This window comes from Ptychodera flava, chromosome 21 (assembly GCF_041260155.1).
Source record: "Ptychodera flava strain L36383 chromosome 21, AS_Pfla_20210202, whole genome shotgun sequence".
Taxonomy (NCBI): Eukaryota; Metazoa; Hemichordata; class Enteropneusta; family Ptychoderidae; genus Ptychodera; species Ptychodera flava.
Window position 1 is genome coordinate 12,430,248 of NC_091948.1, and position 26,303 is coordinate 12,456,550.

The window sequence follows — 26,303 nt, forward strand, 5'->3', positions numbered from 1 at the left end:
CGAGCTGTGTCGATTGAACCGTACTACACGTCACACACAGAATGATCCTATGCAAACGAGCTATTTTACAGGTACCGTTGTGTGTGTGTCGCTTCATTGTCCTTAGCTATGTGCTGCTAGCGACACGTACCATAGTGGCATTACTGCACAGCAAACAGGCATGGATGCAGGAAGCCACTTGACAGATAGACATATATAAATGCAGGAAACCAAATATGATAACCTCAATAACGGACTTTATTTTACCAACGTTCACTTTGTAAGCAGCGGGGAAGGATTTTTCTGAAGTAATGGCGGCCCCGCGAATCGTCCGACTTCTTCAGTTGTGTGGGGAAATTGAGCTGAATCCAGTGCAGAAACGAGAAAACAGGCAACTTTGTCGGCAAGTGGTACAGTCACACCGCCGAAAAGTGGACCCTCAAGTCCTCAGCATGGTTATGGTAATGATACTGACGTATCGTCTGCCTGGGGGAATGCGTGCGATGAGGTACCGGACGATCAACAAAGTTAGACTGGTATGAGGAGGGTTTATTGGCTTGATTTCACCATACAATAACGTGCCCAGCAGGATCGTGTTCTGCTCTTTCTCATAAAATTCTCCCTTAAATGAGCGAAACTACAATCTAATCATATTGATTTACTAAAATGGTCGTCCATTGGGCACAGATTAAAATATATTTCCATACAATGTTAAAGTCTGAAATTTACATCGAGTGATTGGTTCGCACTTAATTAAAGCCGGTTTTGTAACAGTCCTTGATTGTTCCTTAAGATATACTTTCTATTTAAAGCAAGATATCTCCAACAAGATAAATGTTTTGCTGAATCACTGATACTCCTTGAACTTTGTTCATTTTGAAGTCCGTTAAAGTGCAAGGTGATTGACCTATAACAATGACTAATAAGACTCCGTAGTCATTCGATACATAAGAGTAAATAAATATAAATATATCGATACATAAGAGTAAATAAGTATGAATATAATAACTACATAATTCTTGCCTTGTAACAGTAAGACATATCCTGAAAATAGTCAGGTGTTAAATCTACTTACGGACATTCAAAACGAAATGCAAACTTTGAGACGAGAACTGGAAGCAGATTTAACTGATACGAGAAAGGAAATTGGTAAAATTAACGACTCTGTATCAACTCTCCATGAAAAACACCAGAAATTTCTCGAATAGAACGGTTTGAAGTGAACTGCGACAAATCATAGGTTACATCGGGAGAAACAACCTAATTTTCCAAGGCATACCTGAAAGTGAAAGTGGAAAGGAAGCATGGGAAGAGTGCGAAGAAAGAAACGAAAAGTGCTGAAAGTCAGAAAGAGGAACTTGATATCGAGAACGCCTTCGATGAGTCTGCAATAATCATAGAAAGGGCTCATAGATCGGCAGATCGTGCAGCTACCAACAATCCTGCTATCGTCAAATTTGTGTCTTACAAGGTTCGCGCGATTGTGTTACAGAAAGGCAGAACGTTACTTAAAAACTCAAATCTCAAGATCAAGGGAAGACTTTTCACCTTTAGTTCGTGCTAAATGCCGTAAGCTAACACCATACCTGCAGAAATTTATCGACGAGGGGAAAAGAGCGACATTCATTTACGATACGCTATACTGATTGAAGGAGAAGGATACAAGTTTCACGAAGAAAAATGGACAATTATGAAATTATAGGGAACTGGCCAGGCCCGGACGATAGTAAACCAAGTCAGAGAAGATGGACATAAAAAAAAAGTTGTCAGTTGTATCATGGAATGCCAACGGTCTCAAAAGTATCTTAATAATTATGAAGTTTCGTGACGGAAATCTCCAGGATTACATAACTGATTATTCAGATGCAAATGAGCACACTTTATTTGATTACGGGGTGGATCATTTCGAGTTATTGTGACAAAATAGTGAATATATATATACTTTTATGTAGAATTTCGAAAGACGACGTAGTTGATAATTTTGGTAGAAGTCTTGTTGAATTGTGTTTTATGGTCGCTTTGAAGGTGACAAAATGGTGAATATACATGCCCAGCAAATCAAGGAACAAGCATTGTAGATAATATCATTACGTCAAGTTCGCTTTTCTATTGTCAGCTTCACGGTCAATACATTTTATCTCTCAGACCATTTCCCTATACACTGCGAGTTTTCTTTTACCTCGAATGTAAATGCTGTCATCGACTCGGCCAATGAGATTACGGTTTCACCTTATATTAAATACATTTGGAAACCAGAGTTGGCTGACAACATACCTGATTAATCTGCAAAGCGAAGCGACACAACAACTGTTCAGAAATTATTCACATCATGAAGTTGAAAACAGAAATGTAAATTAAGGCTCTTTTATTTAATTCTAAATGACATTATATCTGATCATAGACCCTCGAGAAAAACGTTTTTCTCGAGGGTTTATGATCTCATGCATGTAAAGACATGAGATTACTTATTAAAGGTATTAACCCAAGTCACGAATGAAATGCTGTTGAACCTTCAAGTTGGTGAGTGAGTGTTCAGACATGACGAAGGACAAATTTGAGCTGCTTCAGAAATTCCGTTTATCAAATAATACCAAGGATCTTACCAATTACAGATTAGTTAGAAATCAGCATAAAAATGTTTGCCAAAGCAAAATTAAATTCATATAAGGAACAACAAAGAGATTTATTTGTGGCGTTATGTAATGACTCTAGAGAGTTTTGGGGTGTAATTAAGAAGCTTCGGGATACAAATATTTATACAATCAGAATTTATGCCATTTATTTACGTAATAAAGCCTTTCATAGACGAAAGAAATGTGTCCCCATACTGTCTTAACTTAATAGCTTTTGTAACATATTTCTTAGTGAAACACATGTATATAATTGTACAATTACTTTATTTGCTGGCTTTGTTATATTTTTGTCACTGACCATCTTCTGTTGTGTATTTTGGACTAAGGCCTTGTACTGAAATAAAATGAACTGAACTGTACATATTCACACTTTCGGATCGAACGTACCGTTACCGCAACTTATTGATATGCAGTGTATGGTGAACCCTTCTGTGAAGCCTAAAGGGTGTTTTCGTGGAGTCTGCCAGTCTCAGCAAAGCCTGAATGTCACAATTTCAAGTAAATTGTAAAAAGCCCCAGCCTTCAAAACGGAAACCTATGATAATTTCTGCGGTAAATTTTGATTTTGATATGAAGTACTCTCTTTCATTTTTATGAAATCTGATGTGTAGACTTTGTATTGCCAGTGTAAGAACACTAAAATGTTGAGTTCGTTGACATGAACGAATTAACGTGCAAAAATACAAACGGGGCATATTCGTCCGACTAAAATAAAAAATGCGTGTAAGCGATATTGAATGTCAAATATTTGTTAATTGGACAATGTTTTGCGCTGGTAGTCTGGGGAATACGAGCTGAGGTACCAGTCTGGATCATAATGCTTTCATAGTAGTAACTCAGCTGACGCACCAAGATGTAGTGCATCACTTTAGAATTTTCTTACGAGATGCCAAACGTGAAGTTCCAGCTCTCTCGCATTCTCTGTGCAGTTTATTACATGCCCAGATGTGAATGCAAATCAGTGCATTTATTTGAATAGGAATATCCGGGGAGTTAGCGGGCAGTGTGAACGATGCACGGACCGGTTCCCATAGTTACCTATCCGGTGAAGCCAACAGAAAAACAAGCGGCCGGAACTATTTTTTCTGATATTTTGACTTTCGTTAAAATCTGTTTGATGCTGGTCGATAATGGTAAAATTGTTCGAGAATACCCTGCATGTAACTTATAAATGTCATATAGCGTTTACTCTGAAGAGGTATGTAATAAAAATATTATTGCCTGAATACATGGTCTTATGTGCCCTCAAAGCAGGAGACAATTTGCCCGACGCAAGGAGGGCAAATTGTCAGATTGGTGCTTTTCAAGAACTGGATGTATGAAAAATCTGACCCTCCCTTTGCTTGTGCAAAAAAAGGAACCCCGTCTCTTTGACCAATAGCAACTGACCTCTTATGCCACAATTTGCATTTTAATGAGCCTGGTTACAAATGACGTCATCTTTGTCTCTTTAGTATGCAAAAATTAATATTTGTCCTAAATTTACATTAGTTTTAGAAATTAAACTACTTAACAGGCGACTACAAGCAGCATCAACAGCAATGCATGCAATACAGAATTTGTCTGCATTTAAACCAGCAGTGTCTAGTGTCGCGTGTGCAGCAATATTGAGGGAAAAACCCACAACAACGGACAGTACTGTACTTGAGGCAGTCGAATACTTTGCCTGTCAACACACTGTCTATGGATATACATGTACTCACAAAGCAATTTACACAGGCAGCTTGAATGTCAACAATAATGTTGCTGACTACATATATGATGTATTGGGATAATAGGCACTGTAATCTATTACATACGCTTTAGTTTTTAAGAACATAAATACAAAAAATCAAACCATGCATCTCCTGCCCTTGATACCATGAAACTGTAATAAACTACGAAAAGTTTATACGGGTGACATCTGTTGATCAATATCAATGTTACACAATGTATGTCGATGATAATAACGATGATGATGATGATGATGATGATGAGGAGGATGAGGATGATGAAGAGGAGGAGGAGGAGGAGGGGGAGGAGTAGGAGGAGGAGGAGGAAAAAAAGAGTCGAGGAGAAGGATTGCGAAGATGAATAGAATGCTTTTATAATTTCCTGAACTTGAAACTTCTTGCTTTTGTGATTCACATTTCAACGCAGTGTTTTAAAATATTAGTGGTGATCTTTCCATATTCTTGCACAAGTAATAATGACCCATCCCCTGATGTAAGCACGAAATGAAATGGCCCTCCTAAAAACTGTTGCACGAAAAATTGTAACCCTCCCCAAAAATCGCATACCCACCCCCCGTGTTAATTGTGTCAAGACCCTCTGTCAATTATGTGCCTTGCAGTGAGTAGCGTGGCCTTGGTGGAACATTCGGTCCTACGAACTTTTTGATTGAAATGTTGTGGCTCATCTTCAACACTTAAACTTCAAAACACTGTTTTGCGCGAGCCCATTTATGGACAATAAGAAATCTAAAGCTGTAGGATATAAAATAATTTGAATGATTTAAACTTTTGAATTTTATGAATTTGAACTTGAACGTAACACTTTAACGCGTGCTTTAATTAAAAATCGCAAGACTCCTTCAGTTTTTCACCCTCATGGGTCTTTTCAGAAACTTTTTTTTCAAGCAAAGTAAAATTTATTCACAAATAGTGACTTTGATGGTAGATATGTTTACTATCAATACTAAGCGGCATGTCTACATAACTGTAAATAAGTAAAGCAAACGAAAAATGTACAAAGAATATCTTGAATAACAAAGTGATATTACATGTTCGTAGTGCAATTTAACCGTCAAAATGAGTTCAAGGCGCTTCCTTTACCACCAAGTCTCACCGACCCGAAACTTAAGTAATCTGTTGCAATTTATTCTTTCACTGTTACGTCCCTCTCTGTCGAGTAAAAACCAACTTTTTCAGAAACCAAGAACGGATTAATTTCGTACAGCGCCATCTCCGTCCACAGCACAAAACCTTGGTGGCGCCCTTCTTAATCTCGCCGACCGTCTTGTGTTTGAAAAATAATGTGTGTGACTTTCTGCAATGAGGGTATGAACTCATAACAGTCAATGCACAGGGAGTCAAAATACTCTTATTCCGATCTGTTGACCAATTCTTCAAGTAATGACAGCAGCATACGAGACAGACAACACTGCCTTGGCACTGTCTTGCTGTCTTTGTGACATTAATGGACAACATTATTACAGTTCAGCAAATGAAATCTGCATCGAAATTATAGTCTATGCGGCATTGAACCTTGTCACTGTAGAAGTCTATTGAAAAAGACGATGGCTTCATCTTTAATTCAAAGTATTTTCGTCCTTTTAATTATAAAATAAATGTATTTGCTTATTCTTACCTTTAGAATATGTTGAAATACAAGATGTTTGCCGCGTTCATGCAATTCTCTGCAGTGTGCGACACCGTCATTCGGCTGTCATTAGCAGACGATCACTGTGTCGACAAAAAGTAAAACAAGGAATTCAACAACTTTGGGCGGAAAGAATACAATGATTTTTACTTGAAGAACCCAGCAATACGCTGGAAGATATACAAAACATTACAGCTAAAGAAGCTTTCAGTATAATTTCTTGCAGGTTATACTATATACGATTCCATGACATCGCGCCCTCACGGTGCAGTGGCCCACAGAGTGGCCGCACCCTTCATCAATGGCCATAGATTTCGGGAAAACAAGCAATAACCTTCAACAAACTTCCACCAAGGATGTTTACAACCTTCCCAGCTGTTCAGTGTTTCAAATAGACTTATATGATAAAACACATATAAGTGAAGGCTCTCATAATTAACCCAAGGTCATGATATTCATGGCAATGAAACTGATATTATATCGATATTTATCTTAGACCAGGTTATGGCAATAATCGCAGACAACAACAAATTCTAAGAGACTTGAACTTCAATTTCGCATATCTACGACATGTATAACTTTAGTGAAGAACATACGTTAATCGATCTACGTTCTATCGTCGTATTGATCTTACTGCATTTGTCCCGTGTCAAACCAATCCGAACCATTATAACGATGTCAACATTACTACTTCATACAGTCAGTCCTTTATTGTGACCGCCAATTGCCATTTCTACTCTCGGTGTATCGATATCCGGTAATGGCGGTCCCTCATCATGCTATCTCTTCAGTTCGCATGCTGTCATTCCTTCGCAGTAAAAAACAGTGTGACTGGGGAGTCTTCCGTCTCTGTAATGGTTCAGAGAGACGCAGCAATCTCTCTGTTGCTAATTGAAATGAAAGTATCTCAACATTATCGCGGGTAGCTGACACCAAATTGCGGCCTTATCGCTGTGTCGACCACCCCGCAGGTGTCAAAGCCGGTGTCAAATTCACCCATGCAAGGTAAGCGGTGTGATTTCTTCACTACTGCCCTAACAATAATGACCTTTATAATTAGCTCGGAAAGATTTAACAATTAACCCACTAACTATTACGTAAAATTACGCCTTGAAGTAAGAATCTTCATCAAGGATAATCCCGTCTAATGAAGAGAAACAAATTACACGTAACAAGTAATGGAACTCGAAAGATATTCAGGCCAGGCGTCAGGCTTACGAGTTCCTGGGATATATTAAAAGAAATAATCTTTCGCATAAGGGAGTCTTTTTTTCACAAATGAATGCAGCGTCTAAAACCCAGAAACATTGGTGGCCTTAATGATGATACAGAGCTCTCATAGCGCGCATAGCAAAATGAAATGGTGTTCTCATTTTCTGAGAAGGCAACAAAGCGTGTTTTATTGATTGCAATTTATGTTCATGCTCTAGTGTGTACGCTGAACGTATGAGAAAAGGCCACCGGGTCATACATTCTGTTGTCGCCCATGCACACGCATCGTTACAGTTCTCGTGTCGGCGATGTACATTGTGTGTCAAACGTACAAAACTTCGCCAACAAGCTGTCTTTCAAAGTACACTTGATTGTCAGTTGGGAGCCGTAGGGTTTATTGTAAGAGGTTGCGTTTACACAATCAGGGTGTACGACCAAGATTTTAATATCTGTCAATTTGAATCACCTGTATTCACTGAAATATATGTTACAGTGCCTCTTCCACTAGGTGTGCTGCCCCTCTATATGGTACCGATGTTCGTGCATGACCCTCTGTGCGAGTGTCCCAGTTTAATTAAATCACCCGGTTCTCTTGGCAAAACCCTTCACACAACTTTGGAATCCAGACGGTGCTGGATAGCTGCCAAGCCAAGGGAACACCCCGGTGTAAGCCAGAGGTGGCACATTATGGATGTAAGATAGTGTTCAGTTGTCCTAGACGCACATTGTAGTCAAATTCACTATTGTTCTCGCACGGAGCACACGGTAAACGAAAAAAGACTGAGGCCTTGCCCTGTTTACTCAAGGTTTGCAAGCAACGGTAAAACTCGCGTCGGTCGCGAAGTCTAGCTAGCACTCAGGGTGAGAAATACTGTCGTTAAAACCCGTTAATTTCCACGACATCGGGTTATCTTTTACGCAACAAAGTTTGTCATAATCTGTGGCGAAGCGTAGTAGCTAACCGACAACGGATGAGCCATATACCCTGAAGTATACTGGGGTAGTCGAGTCCACAAAGCACCTGACAACCGAGTTATTTTCACGCCATGCACGCCTTCATTGACCGTATCAACAGGTAAGGTCCCGTTTTCTGTCTTTACATTTTCTAACTATGAAAGAAACTTTTACTGAGTTAAAGAAATCCTTTATTGGTTACTGGTTCGATCTATCCCATATTGTAATTCCCCATTACTCAGTAGCTAGAGTCCAATAACCTAAATACAAATACAGATATTTGTTGTCTTTATACAGTTGAGATGACTACCGAACGCACTCCCCGTGCCGATATTTTTCTGATTGTTTGCCATAGTTCCAGCGGCAACCATGACAAACGCAGCGTACACAACTTCAGGTTTGACGGATATAACTCGATCCCATGGCATAAGTGTGCTGGATAACGTTCCCTATTCATTTTTGTGAAGACGTCGTGATCCAATTGTTTGCGAAACTCTGGGCGTAATGTACCTTTCACGGCTCCCGTGGAAGCAATTGAGTCGTGAGCGGTGTCAGTTGCAGCCGGCTTTTTGTTCGACAAGTGGAGAAACCCGTTGCGTGTGGTTTGTGTTATTGTTGTCTGGTCCCCGAAGCTAAAACACCCCCAGCACCCGAAGCGAATATATCATCAGTCCATGGCCATTGACGTGTTTTCTGAAATTAGAAATTGCAAAACCGATGGCAGACGTGTTCTTAAAGTACAGATGATGAATACCCGTAAATAAATGTGTGTTGTAGGGCTCTAACACAAAAGGAAACTTCTGTTAAACCGACACGTTCGACCATTGATTTCACAGTTATATTTCTTTTCACTGAAAACTTGACCCGTTCTAGATATATGAACCTGAGAATTGTTGAAGTACGAGCATTATGAGGTGGCAAGTACATTGTCCTGAAATTGACAATTTTAATGAGCATGAAGTATGTCGCTAGTTATTCAAACAGAAATAAAAATATTATTGTTGGGAACACATACAGAAACATGCAGTCTTTAAAATATTGCATTCCAGAGGTGGGCGACAGATTAACTGTTTACCTTGAAGTTCCGTGATTAAAGCACCGCTGTCATGGTAACGGATAAGATTATTTACGATTGCACACTGCGGAGGAGACAAACTTTCCTGTGATATCCGATTTGTCAACAGATCCTTGACCGAAATTTCGGTAAAAAATACGCCCCACCAGCCGCGTCCCCCGCCTTACAATGGGCAGAAATGTTCACTTATTCGACTGTTACATGTTAAATTCCGGTCACGTAAATAGCTTCATATCGTCAGAGAACCATGGAATATTTTCTAGGGCAAATTTCGGTCCGTCAACGATATCTATTAGTTTCCGAAACCCATTCAAAGTATGATCCAGAAATATTCAATAGGTTGTAGCCATGTCAATTTGGTGTTTCGCACAAATTGTCGAACAATATCTACGTGTGTTACAGCTCCGTTGCAGGTCAACTCTGAGGTCATACATGGTTTCAACAAATTGCACCGTCGTCACTACGGACGAGTGAGAACTGATAAAAACCATCAAACAACAATGGGTAAAATTAGCCTTAAATGAGGTAATATTGAAATATGGCAGATTTACGGATAAGCGTGGAACATGACGATCGTGACAGATGGCCGTTATCGGCGGTTGCTAACATAGTTCTAGTTAGTTGTGAATAACAAAATCCTTCATTCAATATATATCACTCTATCAAGAGTATCTGGGTTACCCACTATAACTGTCAGAGTATATTGAACAGTTGACCCCAGCTAATGCCGAATGAAGAGCGCTTGGTGTGTGATTTATGAAGAACGTCAACAACAGGGGCAGTGTGGGTAATGAATCTCTGAGTTGACCTCTGACCTCATTTCACCGGCGATGATAATTTGCCTCATGTTGCAATGTCAATGTGAAAAGCAGCGCCATATGTCGTCAAGCTGATTTCTCATTTTAATATCACTTCAGTTCTATTTGATAACTCGTGTATAGAGCACTTTTAGCTGACGTCACACGCAGCGACCACTGTCACCAGGGAAACGAGCCATCACGGTGAAAACGCACGGGGGTCCGAGGTTCATCTCTTCCCTAGCTGCTGTGCGTTGGCTGGAAGACGGCAAATAATCACATCACCCTTGGTAAACTGAAGTGAGTCGACGGCAACACCGATAACATTGCTGGTGTGTCGGTCCTACCCCTTTAATTCTTACCAATAATCCCCTCTACGTATAAGCCTATTGACGTACAACAAGTCGGATTGGCTGTTTTCAAATACCCGGATTGACTCCGTCTTCGACTGTGGTGCGCATTTTCTACAAATTGAACCATCGCCAAGGCGTATTTAAGTTTGCGGTTGGTGCGACTTCGCCTGATACGTTGTCCAGTTCGCCCGAAGACATCGTACGCATAACGTATACTGTTTCACAGGGTTCGCTTGGTTACCAGCACAGACGGGGACTTCCACCTGATCGAACAACAGTACGATACTCTTGGTGAGCTCATTGTAGTTTTCTTGTTGAACTGCATTTTCGTGTCCGTCCTTGCGACATTGTCAGCTTTATTTTCCAGAAACACTTTTTTGGCTTACATTGTAGGATTGGTTACGTATTATGCAAGGTAGATTTGTTGTTGTTGTTGATGTTGTTGTTTTTGTTTTTTCATCTATCGGGGAATCTATTTCATACACAAAGCCGAGTTTAATCATTGTCTTGGATGTTGGAAGAGTTCTGTTGTAAAAGTGATACGGCGAAGTTGCCACCACATTCATAAATTCAGTCCACCTAAACCGGGTCAGCAAAGGTTCGCGCCCTGGTGTTTTAGCCGTTCAACCAACAGACTTTAGTACTTTCCTAACGTTTTCAATATAGATTAGACCATTATTGGGAAAGTGGCATTGAAAAACGCTGTGACAGTAGCATTGGCGCGATATTGTCATTGTGCCTAAAATTCACTCACCGCTGGCACGACAATTCGGCAATACGTGGCAATATCGTCCAAGCACCCACATTTACTTATTGACTCCAATGTCACGACCTAGTAATGCCTTTCAAATTACATTCCGAGTCTGTCCCGAACGCAACGCCCTGCATTGCGATTGTGTATTGAAATCCACAAAGTTGCTTTCGTCTCAAGAATAAAGGAGTAATATACATCGGATTAAAGACTAAGCCAAATAAAAAGACATACCTGAAGTGTCTGCAAGGAATCTAACATTCCCAAGGCACAGTTAATCGCACGATTTGATGTACCGGGAGTTGCACTCAACACCGATGAAATTCCACCGTCGTAAAAGGCATAAAATGTTAATATTTGAGATTGTGTGCGACAATCGCCGCCATCGTGTAGGTGTGTGCCAAACACTGTCCATTGTTTTGTGCGGCCCCTGTCCGACGGTATCGGAGGCAAAATACAACACAAGCGACGCGGTGAGAGTATGTTTTACCCATTCTTCACATATTTCGTATCATTATTTTGAATCTCTACAATTTGCTGGTTGTACATACATTTCTTACGATGATTTCATTACATTGTGGTCGTTCGGACACTGCTGTAGCATACCGTGTGTATATTGATCTTTCGGCGTGGCAGCGTCAGATGTCAACATCGTCGTAAAAACTTTAGAGCTTCATTACAGGTGTGACTTTTGACGCACTATAGTATTACGTTAGTGTTTTTTTTGTATTTAAGTTGTTTTATTGGTAACATTTTCTTTAGTAACAGTGTTTGTTCTGTTTGTAGACCACATCCTTATACGATTCCCCAAATCAAATCGATGTGCAGCGTGCTCAACTTGACAGTGAAACCTCTCTCTCTCTCTCTCTCTCTCTCTCTCTCTCTCTCTCTCTCTCTCTCTCTCTCTCTCTCTCTCCCTCTCTCTCCCTGTGTATGTGTCTGTGATGTCCGGTATAACTGTTGACAACTGAATACCTGTCCGGACCCCAATTTAACGATCTACAGTAGCATTGCTAATTCTACACAGTGCGTTGCGTTATCAGGGTTTAATACTTGGTATTTCAATATTCTCTGGAGTGAAGAATTAGAGAACGTGCTTGCTTTTTACAAAAAAAATGATGAACATTTTATCTAAAGCTATAGCTGTTGTCCTTTTATTACAAACAAGGAGAATTAGTCAATGCTAACTTTCCCCTCTGATTCATAACTGGCCTGTGTGATGAAAACCTCGATGTACTTCAACAGGTAAATAAATCCTCGAGCATAAACAACAACAACAAAATAATATTAACCAAAATTACACAAACTTTTGGTCGTGCATAGTAACAGCGTTCTCACCTTTACCGCTGCTTGTAAAATATAGACATTTTAATATTCGTTGGTATGCGATTTCAGACGTTTCTATATTTCCATGTTTTATGACAATGAGTGGCTTTCCATTTGTACCAATAACAGAGAAAGGAAGTTAGAAATTATTTTAATATCCGCCTAACCACAGTTTCGTAGCACGATTGAGTTAATTTTCGCTAGAAAATGTTATGCGTTCAGCTAGTCGGAAGGCGCACAGCGTGTTTACAGGCGGGACAGCGCTTGAATGTTCGTCGTCGAATTTCGACACCGGGCACCTGCGTGAAGTTGATGGAAACCCTGTTGTCTGAATTTGGAGTCTGCTTGATTGCCGGGCTTAATGTTATTAACTGGCTCTTTTTCAAGTATACATATCTCCTAGCAACATCTCAAATATTTTCCCGAGTAATCAAGTGCAAGCTGTTTTATGCACCTAATATTTTACGGTCGAGCAGCGAAGGTATTGTGTGTAATCCACGGCCTTCCCAATTTTTACAGTTTCTTTGCGCTCTATAAACATCCGTCGGATCGTTTAGAATGAAAATAGCTCTAAGTGATTGCCATTAATTTTGAAAAAAAACCGCTGCGGCGCAGAAAGGAATACTCGCCTGAAATGCTGTCTTCGACGTGTGTTTGTGACACAAGGGAGCTAGTTCCTTACACTATTGTATTTTACACCCGAAGCACAACATTCAACTCGTCTACCGACACAAACCTTTCTTTAATTAGATCATCGTTAATATCCTGTAAGGTGTCTTCCATTGAATAGAAAATTATCATAATAGCTCTGTTCAATTATTTCGTCCTTGTTTTACTTCATTTTGATATCGGAGCCAGGGACCGCCGGCTATGATGTTCTCACCGTTTCACGACGCATTAAACTTTGAAATTCTTTCTTTCAAACATACTGCGTATAGGTTGATAACGTTCCATGCTAATCCACCGCAGTCTGGAATGTAAAATGTCATTAGACATGTTAGACCTGACGGAGGTAATTGGTTCATCCGGGACTTTTACTAAATCTTCTGTAAAGGTCAATACATCTGGCGGTCATTGGCTTCATTGATTAATTGATAAATTGAAGACATTTATAGATTAATTGGAAACATTGACAAGCAGCGTATGGGTGATCGGAGATTGCTAAAATATCCGAGTGCAGCTTAATTTGCATATGTGGACATACACCTAATTGTTGGAACATCCTCAGAGACAGCAAGCGAACGTCTTCATGAACAAGAAGTTAAAGGGACAAAGTCGGCCATTTTTCATGAATTGTGTTTGATGCGAGATACTACGTCGTTTGACATGTCGAAAGATACTGAATGAATGGATGACCATGCATATATTCGACCCCGGTTTTAGGCACGATAAACGAAACCATCGCGATAATGAATCAATGGTCATTACCATTAATTCATTTTCGCGATGGTTTCATTGATCGTGTCTTGGTCGAATATATGCATGGTCATCCAATCATTATCTTTCAACTTGTCAAACAAAATAAGTAGTATTTTGTATCAAACAAAATTCATGAAAAATGGCCGACTTTGTCCCTTTAAGGGGTACTAGGCAATTCTAATAATATCTGGTGTTTTCGAAAGTGGCTAATTATTTTTACGAGCGTGCTTTGAAATCGACAGAAGACAGAAATATCCAAGACACGGGAAAAAGGGGGGAAAGAGATCTCAGACAGACAAGCAGACATAAGGACAGGTAGGCGGACACACAGACAGACAGGCAGACAGACAAACGTCACTTATATAGAAGGCCTTTCCATAAAAGTTGAGTCTCCGAAGAATCATGTGTAAGCCAACATGACAAAGTCGGCATAAAATTTTCCAAAAGTAAAAATTCGCGAAACAAAATTAGTCCACAGAATGGCCGTGTGACAGCCCTAATGAGTTTAGCAATGAGTAGGAGTGTTGACACTCCGGTTAATGTTGTCTTTTCGTGTTTGCGCCAAGAAGATTGATACATTACACAGAGACAATTAGAAATAATGGGTCTGGTTATTGCTGACTAAATACGCTGCCTATTATGCATCTCTGTATGGACAACACGAATTCCGGGAATTCCAAATTCCCATTTTAGTCGTCTTAAAATTTGAGTGAAAGCGTTTTCCTTTCTCTTCTGTTCAGACATAGATTGATCATGTGATCGCAAGAAAAATAATCGCCCACATTGGAGAGCATGAGTAAAGCTAAGCCGAGCAAGGGCGGTGTTGCTGTAGCAACAAAGAAGAAGGTGAAGGTCAAAGGTGAAGAAGACAAGCGTGGTGCTTCAAATGGGACGGTCACTAAACAAAAGAAAGGTAAGAGGGATTCTGTGAGGGCATGCTAAAATGCCATGGCTGTACTTAGTGTGTAGTGTGTCTGAGATAACGGTTGAAGTACCTCTTAAACTGCAGGGCTTTGTCATTGTGGCTCTGGATTTGAAACCGGCATGTGACTCACAATAGGTTAGCTGGTTTGCTTGTTACATGAGTGATGATATAATTCAGCACTAGGATTAGCATATTGCGGATTGATATAAAGAACCAACACGCAATATAGTTGTTGTTTGAATTCTATCCTAGTCCACACTAATCTTCAGTCGTCAACAAATAAATTCAGAATAGACAAGTTGAGCAATAAGCATTTCGGCCGGTCCGAAAATACTAGAAAATAAAGCGAATGTTACAATTAATGAGATTTAAGACATATAAGGACAATTATTTCTACATCAAACAATGTGATTTGCTACTGCATATGGGTATTTTATCGGGCCCTGTATTTACCTCTAGCCAGAGGGTATCTGCTATAGAATGGCCCACAAATCGCTTGACTTTTCTCGGGCATGCGCTGTAGTTGCTGGCTGATGTTCATTCTATCATCAACACACAGTCTGCCAATTTATATTGCTTCAATTTGGCGATCACTTCACCATCTACGCGAAAGTCTGCTGAAGTTTGTTCCTTTAATTTACACTGTTTTGATATTTGTGTACCCACAAACTTTGGGCAAGTCTACTGGGTACCTGCAATTTTGGTTTATATTGTAAATCCGGTGGTGTGAGATCTTGGACTACATCTTCCCAATAATGTTTTCTAGCTTGAGTTGACTTGTGAATTTGCTACAGTTTATTAACCTAGTCCTGGTCGAATACCAATGTCATTTTTTATGAAGGTTATATGCAGAACCAGCAAGACTTTGTTATAAAAAGTACTGCCGTCGGTCCAACTGCAAAAGGCATGCACCGATTTGGAGACATGGGCTTTAAATAGAGTAACCTTGGCAATGAGTCGATAAAGAGACAAGTCTGGTAATCTACGGTTAAACCCCCTTCTTAAGTACCAGCAAACCAGACACCAGAACCATTTGACTTTACTTGACTGTTTTCTTGCTTAACAAATATTGAATGGATTTGCCTATAGTAGTATTCCGGCTCCAAAGATAAAATGTGTCTATATAAGCATTAATTACAGAGTGTCGCCCATTGTAACCACAACTCCAGTTTAGTCTACTTATAGAAACGTTTAAGGTTACCCCTCACTCACAATTTTCTCAAATTCGTCGCAAATAAATAAGTGTCATTATATTGCTTGACGTTTGTTCTTTCAGGGAGAAAGTTGCTCTTCCCAAACTGGGACAAGTCGGACGACGATGAAGAATATTTGAATGGTCTGAAGCAATCAGAGTTTCTACGTTCAAAGCTCGAAGAATGCTACGATCGGAAAGTGTCCATCCAAGAAGACGCCCTCAGGGAGTATAACCAAATATTCTCTGATATAATCAACAGCTTACTGCCGAAACTTCAGAGAAACACGTCACGCGTTCGTTGCCTGGACCCGGTGTACGTTGGAAGCTCGGTCGACGACCTCATGGTGAAACCGCATATTCACTATGATGTGCAAGTCCCCATATGCGTCGTTGGTCGGGTCACAGTCGAGCACGTGCGATCAGGACTTGTCACTATGCGGGTACCTCCCGTGCCCTCGGGCCGGGCTAAGGAAGATCGATGGGCGGGTTGGAGATCGCCGGATAACTTCCTGTCGCCGATTTTGGCCAATGAGATGATGTACAAGTTTGTTCTGCAGTGGATGAGCATGCGCGATTTGCCAAATATCGCCGTGGACGATTACGAACCCGGCAGCGTCATATGTATTCGTATTGGCGACGAAATCAGCATAGACATCACCCCGATGATCGACCTAAAGCGTAAAGAGGACCCCTATCCTTACCTAGCTAAACCCTTCAGATACGAGCGCGAACCCAAATCCGAATACTACTGGAGAATCTCGTGCTTCGAACGCGAGAAGGAGCTGCTGCAGACGATAAAAAGAGCCGACGGTGGCTACCGCTTCAAGGCGCTGAAAATTCTGAAGGCCTTGCGACACGACGACGCAGCTCTGCGACACCTGACCACGTACCACATGAAGACGGTGCTTTTGCACATGTGCGATGGACAGGTAGACAACTTCAAGTGGCAGAAACACAAGACCGAGTGTTGCTTCATGTCCCTTCTTGAACAATTACGGGAAGCAGTCCAGAAGCGTCACCTTCGCCACTTCGTCCTCACCGACGTTGACATTTTCGAGAATATTCCGGAGAACGTCATGGTAGCTATTGGCAACCGCTTGAAGATTCTCTGCTCAAGAGAAAGAGAATTGGGTCGGCTTCTTGATAAGTGACTGCTATAGCGCCTACTGAACAGAACTTCTCTTTGTGGCAAAGAACAAGCTGCCAATCTAATTGTCAGAGAGTGTTCTAGTTTATATGTTTCCAGTGTAGAGATGATCACTGCCAAAGCAACAGTCAGCATCGTGTTTGTTTTATACAAGCCAAGAATTTTACCGCTACCTTTCTGATATATAGACCTAAACAAAGCGAAACGTGCCAAGTGAGAGTTGATAAGCGTAAGGAGACTAGAACTAATATGACTGTCACAAAGAATTGAATTATATTCTAGGCCAAGAGTAATATGTCTAATATATATTGGATCATTTGTGTGATAGAATAAGTTAGGTAGTGACACAATGATGTGTTACAGACGTGATTTCACAAACACTGGCTGGCACACCTTTCTCACATTTACGAAAACCACCACACTTGACTCGGAACTCATATTTACCCACACGCCCTCTAGCGGGCATTCCGTCCAACACCCGTGCAAAGCTGTCATGTTCTTTTTAACCGCCCAATTTGTGCGGTCATGGTTTTCCCATGGAAATATTACACCCGAGGATTAATTTCAGAAGACAATTCTATCTTTGTCAATGTATTTAAATGTTTTGAATATGGCTTAAAAAATGTGGAAGTCAAATTTGAGCATATCCTGATCTGTTGACAGAAGTGAGACCGTGCTGAAATTTCTTATAACCCGATGCTTTAAATTTCGGTAAATTTATCAATGTCTTTTCATAATAGTAGAGAGGAAAAATAATGATTGTACTACACCTTTTATTGTTCTTCAAGGTACTTTCAAACAGACAAGTTGCCAAAGAAACGATATCTAGAAACATTTCTATATTTTTTACATCTATAAATACAGCAGAGCTGTCATCTTTGGACGTGGCAGCACAGTGAACGACCATCAACCCGTTTTACTTAAGAAATGGTTCAATGATTACATTAGCCAAAAACGGATTAACGGATTAAAAGAATGATTTATCCCACATTCTAAACAACAGACTGAGTAGTCAAATCAATCATAGACACTATTTTCACCGAGGCAAATCAATGTGTGCGCTCAGAATTTTCTTTTATGAATACCATTTCGACGGGAAATTCATCGATAGAGTATCGGATCTGTTGTCCGTTGACCTTTCCTTCACAACATCCAGGTCCGACTCAAATTTATGGAGGGACTGTGACAAAACATAGCGTATCCACTATGCATAGTTACCGTTGAACGTAAATGAATTAAGTGCGTATAGCTGCATATTGGGCGTTGAAGGGCAACTAAGTATGGATGTAATAGTAACGCAGTCCAGAGAGAGGTACCGGACGGTCGATGCAGTAAGTGAAACGTTTCTGTTATAAAATGTCAATAGCGTGTCGATGTACCTGAAGGAGACATCAGCTGTGACTATACCGTTCCCAGTGCAAATGATCGATTTCGAAATGACTGACATCTATGAACCGGGTGTCCTCGGTATTGCACCTGTTGGATCAGTTTTCCCCGCCATGACCCTGAAGAGCCCAATGTTAGATGTATACCACTTAGTACTAAACACGCTTCATTGACAACGACATGATGGAAACAAAACAAAAACAAGAAGGTAGATCACCAGACGCGTCATACGACTGTTGTGTAAACATCTCGTCAACACACGCTGGACAGGTTTTAGATGAAGACGCCCGGGAGCACGTTTTACATGCATCGCTGTCGTTTCACCCGTGACCTCTCGCATTGTCAGATTTGAAACCCGACTGACCTGAAATTATCATGACAAAGGTTCCACACTCTTTTAAGTATTTTGTGTCTCCAAGACAAACACCGAGAAGGCACAAAGCATTCCTACATTCTAATTTAGCCAGGTCGCATGCGAAAGAAAGAAAAAACCTAGTCTTATGTAGCAACTGTTTACCGGAGCGGAAACCCGGGCGCACCTCAGAAGCTATCTCCTGCCTGGCACTCTGCGGACTTTGCGCCCGTTTTGTTTTAACGATTCTGTATATAAGGTTATTGATTTTGTGCTTTTTGTACGGTTAAGAGGCGTGGGAAGCGCGAGTCGTCCAAGAGACCGAATTCTTAACAAACAACGGCTGAATGAAGGCAGCGCAGTAGTAAGTATAAACAGAATCTATATCTCCCCTCTCTTTCAACATTGTCGGCAGAATAACGTCGAACTCGCAGCAGGCTAGCGACCCCGGATTGTCCAAACAACGTTTCTGTGTTTCCAACAAAAGCCTTCGATCATGTAACTGTTTTGTTGCTATCATACCAACAGAAACACGCCAGTATGGACTATGACTACTGGATACACAAGCCTAAGATTGTCGTGTCACGCCAAGGGGCTCATTCGTTTCGTTTGACCATAGTCCCTCCACCCACTGTAGTTTGGCCATAGACCGAGGCGGCCTGCACTCCAAATTAAGTAGCTGTTCGCATAACCATTTTGAATTGCAAGTTTCCTAATTTCTCGAAATCTCAGGTCGGTGTGACTGTGGGGGTGTGTCAAAGTCTGTCCGCAAGCTTATGTCTTTTAATCTGTTCATAGCTAGGAGAGATCGAAATGGCCTTCCTTTGAGTACACACCTATCGCCAACAGGAGGTTACACTCTTTCCACATCACGTCACCTCAAGCAGATATGTGTGTAGCGGCTCCCCGCCATAACAACCAAAGGTGTGAATTGAGTTGCGTTAATGTTGTTATTGTTGACCGTTAATCATGGTCCCACCATGTTGTGCATAGACATGTGGAATTATAGTTCAGTATTATGTAAGAGTCTGTTTGTCAAACAGTGTAAAACTAAAGTACATCGCACGTGAACTGAAACACTGAAACAGCCGTCTCTAATGTAGGGAAAATGTCATGAAGCCACAACATAGATATTATTATAATATTTTAAGCCGTATTAAATAGGCAGCAATTTTCACACTTCCAAAACTGACAGAACCAGATAGATTTCAGAGTACGTAGTACCAACTTATTCACCAGTCATCCATGTACTTGTCAATTTCACTGCTCTGAACTTACTGAACTTACAGTCGAAAATCGATACTTCATAATAAGTCTTATTCAATATACACTTGCAAAATATTTGGTGCAAACATAATACATATCATGATACTCAGACCATACAGTTACACATATTTTATCGCTAAGGGTTGTTTGTGTAAACAATACAGTGTATCACTAAGGTGCGTTTAAGTAAGCCAATAGTTGCCCTACCCTTCAGCTTATACCTATATAAGTTATAGCCGAGGTCGCCGTTTGTCAGTTTAACGATGAGTACTACATTACACCTTATGGAGGTCTCTTGCTGACCCCTCCCACTTAGCCAGGGTATTATATGTGTGTAGGGTTGTCAGAGGGCATACAAGTTTAAAGAATCAACATAATTCTGGAATGGAAATCAGAAAAGTTCAGCATTCATGACTTAAGTATTGCAAATTGTCATTACCAAGCTGTACAATAAAACAGCACAGGTTTTATTTGATCTTCTCTTGGTATTGCAAGACAAATAGGCACAATCTACTTCACCGTTTGTCATAAATCCCTGGCAAAGAACTTTATGCAACATAGGGAAAGTTCATCGATCAATGATACTGACTTAATCCGTGTAAGACCGTATTGTTATCATATCAGTCCTCTTACGACTCACCGAGTAATTTTTAATCTGGAACTTCCCTGACAACGCTAATCGCTAGATGACATCCACCGTCGCCGAACAGGGAAACGAACACGCACTCGTCTATCCGTAAAGTGAACTCCGAGTCGTCTCAATAAACTGTATGTCTTTTATCGTCCTTATCATAATAAGATAAAACGTGTTTTGGATTCTATCTTTTCTTCCGTATTTTATAATCACAAAAAATCAATCTGGAGTAGATTGAGCACATGTAAACGAAACACACTGTCGTCACCTTAAACCTCTGTCAGTCAATTCCTTAGTCATTCGAGCAATCAATCAATCAAACGATAATCAATCAAATTTAATACATTCGACCTGATTAAATGTGTGCTCTCTAGGGTAGTCACCGAATTCACCGTGCCGACTATTCTTAACTATTCATTTACTCGGCTTTCGCGCATTCGTGAGATCACTGTCATAACCTAACAACAGATTTAAGAAAAGAATTCTGATATTGTTGAAATGCACTGAAGCAACCAGATTCTACCCCGGTGCACTAAAACTGAGCACCGAGGGATAGGATCCACGGAGGAACGAAGTATCGGTTTGAAGACGGCACTGACATGTTGGTAATACTCGATGTGACTTCAACGCACTTCGCATGAAGTACTGACGTATTCAAAGTTCAAAACATTTGAATTTCATCAGGTCCGACGCATTGAATTTTATAGAATTATGATTGATCTCCAAAAGATCAACTACCATGAAGACCAAGTGGGAAAAGCAGAGTTTCTTTGGTGTTGTTTTACCGTTAAAATTAATATTTGACAATGTTTTGGTTTGCAATAGTGTTAGAGATCATGATACAGCACTCACTTGGTAAGCGGAACCAGAAAGGTAAAATTATGCGTTATTGACATACTAACAGTCATGTTTTTACGAGCACGTGCAAATACCCCTGTCGTTCGACTATTACGCCCCCATCTTATCTCGTGTCTTTCCCATCTCTTTTCGCAGTGCCAAACGCGCGAATTTTGAGTCCTAACGACCCTAGGATAAAGGACAGCGAAAAATACAAAGAATGGAAAGTGAAGAAGGAACAACAGTTGGCCGCGGAGAGGAAAAAAGAGCGGGAACGGAGAGAGGCAGAACAGAAGCACATGGAAGAGGTGGCCGAGCAGCGGAAGTTAGACTTTGAATACTACGAGATGGTGAGGGACTTTGAACTCCTGGTGGAACATTTAGCAGCCAAGGCTACGGACATTGCCGAGAGGAGAGCCAAGGCGAGGGCAGAGAAAGAGCGGAAGAGCGCCGCCGAGGAGACTATGAAACACTGGCAGGCGAAGAAGCGCGAGGAGGGGAGGAAAGAGAGGCAAAAACAGCAAAAGGATAAGACTATTGAAGATTATTTAGCTAAGAGTGAACTGCTACAGGCACTCAGGAACAATCATCAGAAAGTCATGGACGAAAGTTGGAATTTCCAGAAATGGTTCGAGCACGAGATGCAGCTACGCGAACACAACATCACGCGATATATGGACGACAACGCTAGGTCAAGGTCATCTAGTTCAAGGAAGAAAGAAAGAATAAGCGCAAGTGCAGGTGAGCATCTAATAACATATCTCTAAGGTAGTATGCGCCTCGAAAGTGAAAGAATTAAACTTTGCTCAAACTTTTCTTGATGAAACTTTCAACCACACTCTTACCAAATCAAGAATAAAAAGCAGGGGTCAACACACAAATTTTAATACTAGAGAAACAAATTACCAAACATTTACCGATATTAAAAATCAAAATGGCCGCCATCCCTGTGTTAACTGTGTGGGGAAAATAAAATTTTAGATTAAAAAAACTAAGACGGTGAAATGTTTCTTACTCCAAGAGGTTTCAAATGAGTGGCAGATTAGTAAAAACTTGTAAAAATTTGAGAATTCTAATATCTGTCCCGATGCATTCTACCTTAAACACGGTGAATGAAAAACCCAAATCAAACAATAATGAATTTATTGATTTTCGCCCTTTTCACTGTACTTTTACGTTTACATTATTTCTTAGTCTTCTTTTGCGCTCTACGTTACAGCGACAGCGAGAACAAAGGATGGCTTTTGCACATCGTGGGAAGATGATCAGAAAATGATTAGTAAACTCCGGAAGACAGTGACAACTCACTCAAAAAACAACAAAACGATTTGCGGACACAGCTCAGACGACCGTTCTGAAGCGGGCTCGTTGAAGAACAGCAGTACGGAAGGAAGCAGCGGTCACGAAGAACCTCCCGACCCGGGCTCGTCCAAGGATAGCGTCAGCGAGAATACGCAAAGCAGTCAATGTTCAGGTGAACAATCAGACTCAAACTCGTTCAAGAACTAAACTATGGACATCATGGCCACGATACACCAACCCACCGCTTTGGAATTGCAGCGACGACGGACAAGACCTATGTATCGAACCAATCTCACTAAAATATCAAGGATTATAACCAAACTTACCCTGAAATGAATCTTTTAAATAAACAAAACATTTGTAAAACTTACTTCTGAAGTATAGTATAAACAATAATGAGATATTTGACGCATTGTATGGTCATTTAGTTGGAAAAACAGCAAGAGTACAGAGAGAACGGCTGATGTAGTGCAGAACTATATTTTGTTATAATAAATGAGTTCATTGATATCTTAACTCTTCGAGGTGTCAGTCTACCATGCAAGAGCGATATGAAGTCGCTCACTTTTATTTTGGTCTATCTCTACATGAAATATGTTTACATAAGTAGGCACCGGAAAACAGGTTATATGCCAGCACCCAGTGGGCACAAACCTGTGAATATTATGGAACCTGTAAAACAATATTCTTGAGAATATTCAGAGAGACTTGCACGACTTGCATGAAATGTCATCAGTGAGAAATCTTCCATGCCGGAATTATAAACAAAAGAGTCTTGGTGCATCGACGTTGAGGGACAAATGTAACTCCGTGTTATCAGCTGTACCACCTGTTGATTTGCGACAGAAGCACTCAGTATTTTCTCGAAAGAATGCAAGGTAGACCAGTTCATTAAATGTGCCAAAATTTTGAGGAAAACGCCCACAGCAACGTTGTTTTCAGTGTACTAGAACGTTTATTCTCAATGTTGCAGAACCAGAAATTACAAACAGACTATTTCTATATAGTTGGCATCAGACAATATTAAACACACACAAAGTCAAAAAACGCTACAACATTTTATATGACATGTTTGTCTATTCAGAAATTCTAAAATGCCAAGACATAGAAAAACAAAAACACAGTTTCACAAACTCGACATAATGCAAGTGCCATATTAAATACAAATATACAAATATTATATTATGTCTGATATCATTATATCAGAAAAGCTACACATTATCAATGCTTACAAATCTACACTGTTACACAAACGCTCTGAGTTTGTTTCAAAATGTCGCCATGAAAACACAATATTATTTATCAAAATGGTACGTCCCAACCATATAAAGGAGAGTGTAGAGCTCAGGATATTTTAGTTCTGACTGTCTGTCTGAAGATTGCAGGATGCATGAACCTCAAGCAAGAGATATTGAGTACTTTGTACATGAAGTAATTTGTACATATATACATATATGTACATATATACATATACATACATACATACATACATACATACATACATACATACATACATACATACATACATACACACATACACACACACACACAAACACACACACACAAAGCAGAGAGATACACAGGAAGGTCGGCCAAAAATGTATGTAATTTTGCGGGGAAAACCCAAATTCCGAACAATTCGTCAAAGCTTGGATGGGAAAATTGCTTTGTCGAGATGTAAAATCCCGGAAATGTAAAGGTCCATCTCCTGGCAAATGAGTTCAGTGATTAGCGCATCCTTACATGCATATAATTCAACAAAAAGCTATAGTTGTACATCTTTAACGCAGTCTTTATTATATATAGCCGAAGATTCAAACGACAAGACTATCACTGAGATTATGAGTCCGGCAAACACAATAATCTAATCGGTGTACCATGCGGTTTCAGTGGAGGAACCATGTCTGATATATTATCAGCCAAATAATATGATAACTAAACAATGCATGAATACGCAAGTACAAATGTGATGAAAACAATCTAAAAATGTGAACATTCAACGTATTCGAGACCTAACTCATCGTCGAGCCGACCCCTTCGATGACGATTTGATCGATATCAAAGTCTTCATCTCTCGGTCGTGGTCTTCTGTCTCTTGAATGACGTAGTTGTTGCAAACCAGGATTGCGGATCAGTGTGAAAGCCAGGAACCAACGATTACGCGGCAAACGTCGGCTTCTGTCTTGTCCAGTAGGCTTGCTCGCACCTGACGGTTTGTAAAGGAACAGAAATACCATAAGTAAACAACACTCCAAAAGTCATGGGAACTCTCATGTCAGGCATGGGAAATAGAAGTTTAATGTGTTTTTTAGTAATTATTGCGACACTTGACCTAATAATAGAGGTCCAACTAAAAATATGTTCACCTATAAACAAAAATGAAGACGTCGATAAGGTTGTCACGGACGAACCGAATTCACTGAGTTATGGTGAACGGAATACCTTATTATCCTGGGAAAGGCGCAGAATAGTAAAGAGTAAAGGTTGCACGAACAAATATCACCGGAATTATCAAAGAAACAGAAACTGACCAAATTAATGTCTACGAAAAATAAATTTATAAAACTGCTGAATATCCAAATCCTATGAAACCACTGATCATTGATTTTATACAACCGATTAATTTTTTCACAACCGGCGACGGTGCAATAACACTTTTCCCCTTTTAATGAGATCTGAAAGGATTATTCCGAAAACGCTGCAATGAAATAGAAAGTTCATTGAGGCGAAGAATGGAAATGGTTATTTGTCTACAGAAATCTTTAAAATTCTGTTGGGAAAGCCAGTTGAAGTGAAACTTTCTCGTTCGATGAATTCAATGAACTGCTCGAAATATTACTATTTTAACTGTACTGGTTAAAATTGAGCTTTTCAAATTACTCTTTTCTCATTATATCAGGAAAACAAAGCATAATAAACTACTCTGCTTACAAAAGCTCATGGTGTTCAAAAAGTACGCATAGCTACAGCAGATATACTGTGCTGCCGTACATGTAGAAGAAACTATATCATATAAATATCAAACCTCACTGTTCAAAATTGCGCGTTTCGAATTACTCTTTTTCTTATCATGAAAACTTAGCATCATAAACTACTCTACCAACAATAGCTCACGGTTCTCCGAAAGTAATCTTAGCTACAGCACAAATACTGTGCTACCGCACACGTATAGAAGCGACCATACCATATAAATGTCAAAGACGATAACATTTTCTCACCTTGAGCGTCTTCTGTTATGGTGTTGATGGATCCTTCGCCTTTCGTGACTTCTTTATCGTTCTCTTGTCGACTTAACAACAGCAATCTACAGAAACACACCAACACTGGATGCGTGTGGGCGTTTTCAAGTTGCAGAAATCCAACGTACGCACGAAAACCTTGTTCAAAGAAACAGGACGAA

At 40.2% G+C, this 26,303-nt stretch overlaps 3 protein-coding genes across 5 annotated transcripts in view; 2 read left to right on the forward strand and 1 right to left on the reverse strand.

The window, feature by feature from the left end:
- The first annotated feature begins 7,748 nt into the window (after positions 1-7,748).
- Positions 7,749-18,573, forward strand: LOC139121433 (cyclic GMP-AMP synthase-like). Of its 3 annotated transcripts, none has more exons than XM_070686294.1 (3): positions 7,749-8,259; positions 14,600-14,772; positions 16,061-18,573. In XM_070686294.1, exons 2-3 carry the CDS (start codon positions 14,652-14,654, stop codon positions 17,128-17,130), a joined length of 1,191 nt encoding a protein of 396 aa, XP_070542395.1. In that variant the 5' UTR covers positions 7,749-8,259; positions 14,600-14,651; the 3' UTR covers positions 17,131-18,573. The 3 variants fall into 3 exon arrangements, with proteins under 3 accessions (XP_070542395.1, XP_070542393.1, XP_070542396.1); XM_070686292.1 differs by lacking the exon at positions 7,749-8,259 and adding an exon at positions 10,026-10,654 and having other exon boundaries at positions 16,061-18,525; XM_070686295.1 differs by lacking the exon at positions 7,749-8,259 and adding an exon at positions 11,333-11,593 and having other exon boundaries at positions 16,061-18,525.
- A 182-nt stretch (positions 18,574-18,755) lies between these two features.
- On the forward strand, positions 18,756-23,419 carry LOC139121434 (uncharacterized). Its single transcript, XM_070686296.1, has 3 exons — positions 18,756-19,228; positions 21,758-22,342; positions 22,821-23,419. Coding segments are annotated over exons 1-3 (876 nt in total). The 5' UTR covers positions 18,756-19,227; the 3' UTR covers positions 23,111-23,419.
- A 389-nt stretch (positions 23,420-23,808) lies between these two features.
- Positions 23,809-26,303, reverse strand: part of LOC139121432 (stimulated by retinoic acid gene 6 protein-like) — a 31,286-nt gene continuing 28,791 nt past the window's right edge. Inside the window, exons 17-18 of the mRNA XM_070686291.1 lie at positions 26,122-26,280; positions 23,809-25,109 (exon numbers count right to left, since the gene is read on the reverse strand). Coding sequence (XP_070542392.1) covers positions 24,916-25,109; positions 26,122-26,280 — 353 coding nt within the window. The 3' untranslated portion in view covers positions 23,809-24,915. The remainder of the gene's footprint in view (positions 25,110-26,121; positions 26,281-26,303) is intronic.

Coding starts and splice junctions, on each gene's coding strand:
- LOC139121433 (XM_070686294.1), top strand. CDS start 14,652: ATGAGTAAAGCTAAGCCGAGCAAGGGCGGTGTTGCTGTAGCAACAAAG. Junction 14,773..16,060: donor GGTCACTAAACAAAAGAAAG/GTAAGAGGGATT, acceptor TTGTTCTTTCAG/GGAGAAAGTTGCTCTTCCCA.
- LOC139121434 (XM_070686296.1), top strand. Junction 22,343..22,820: donor AAGAATAAGCGCAAGTGCAG/GTGAGCATCTAA, acceptor TCTACGTTACAG/CGACAGCGAGAACAAAGGAT.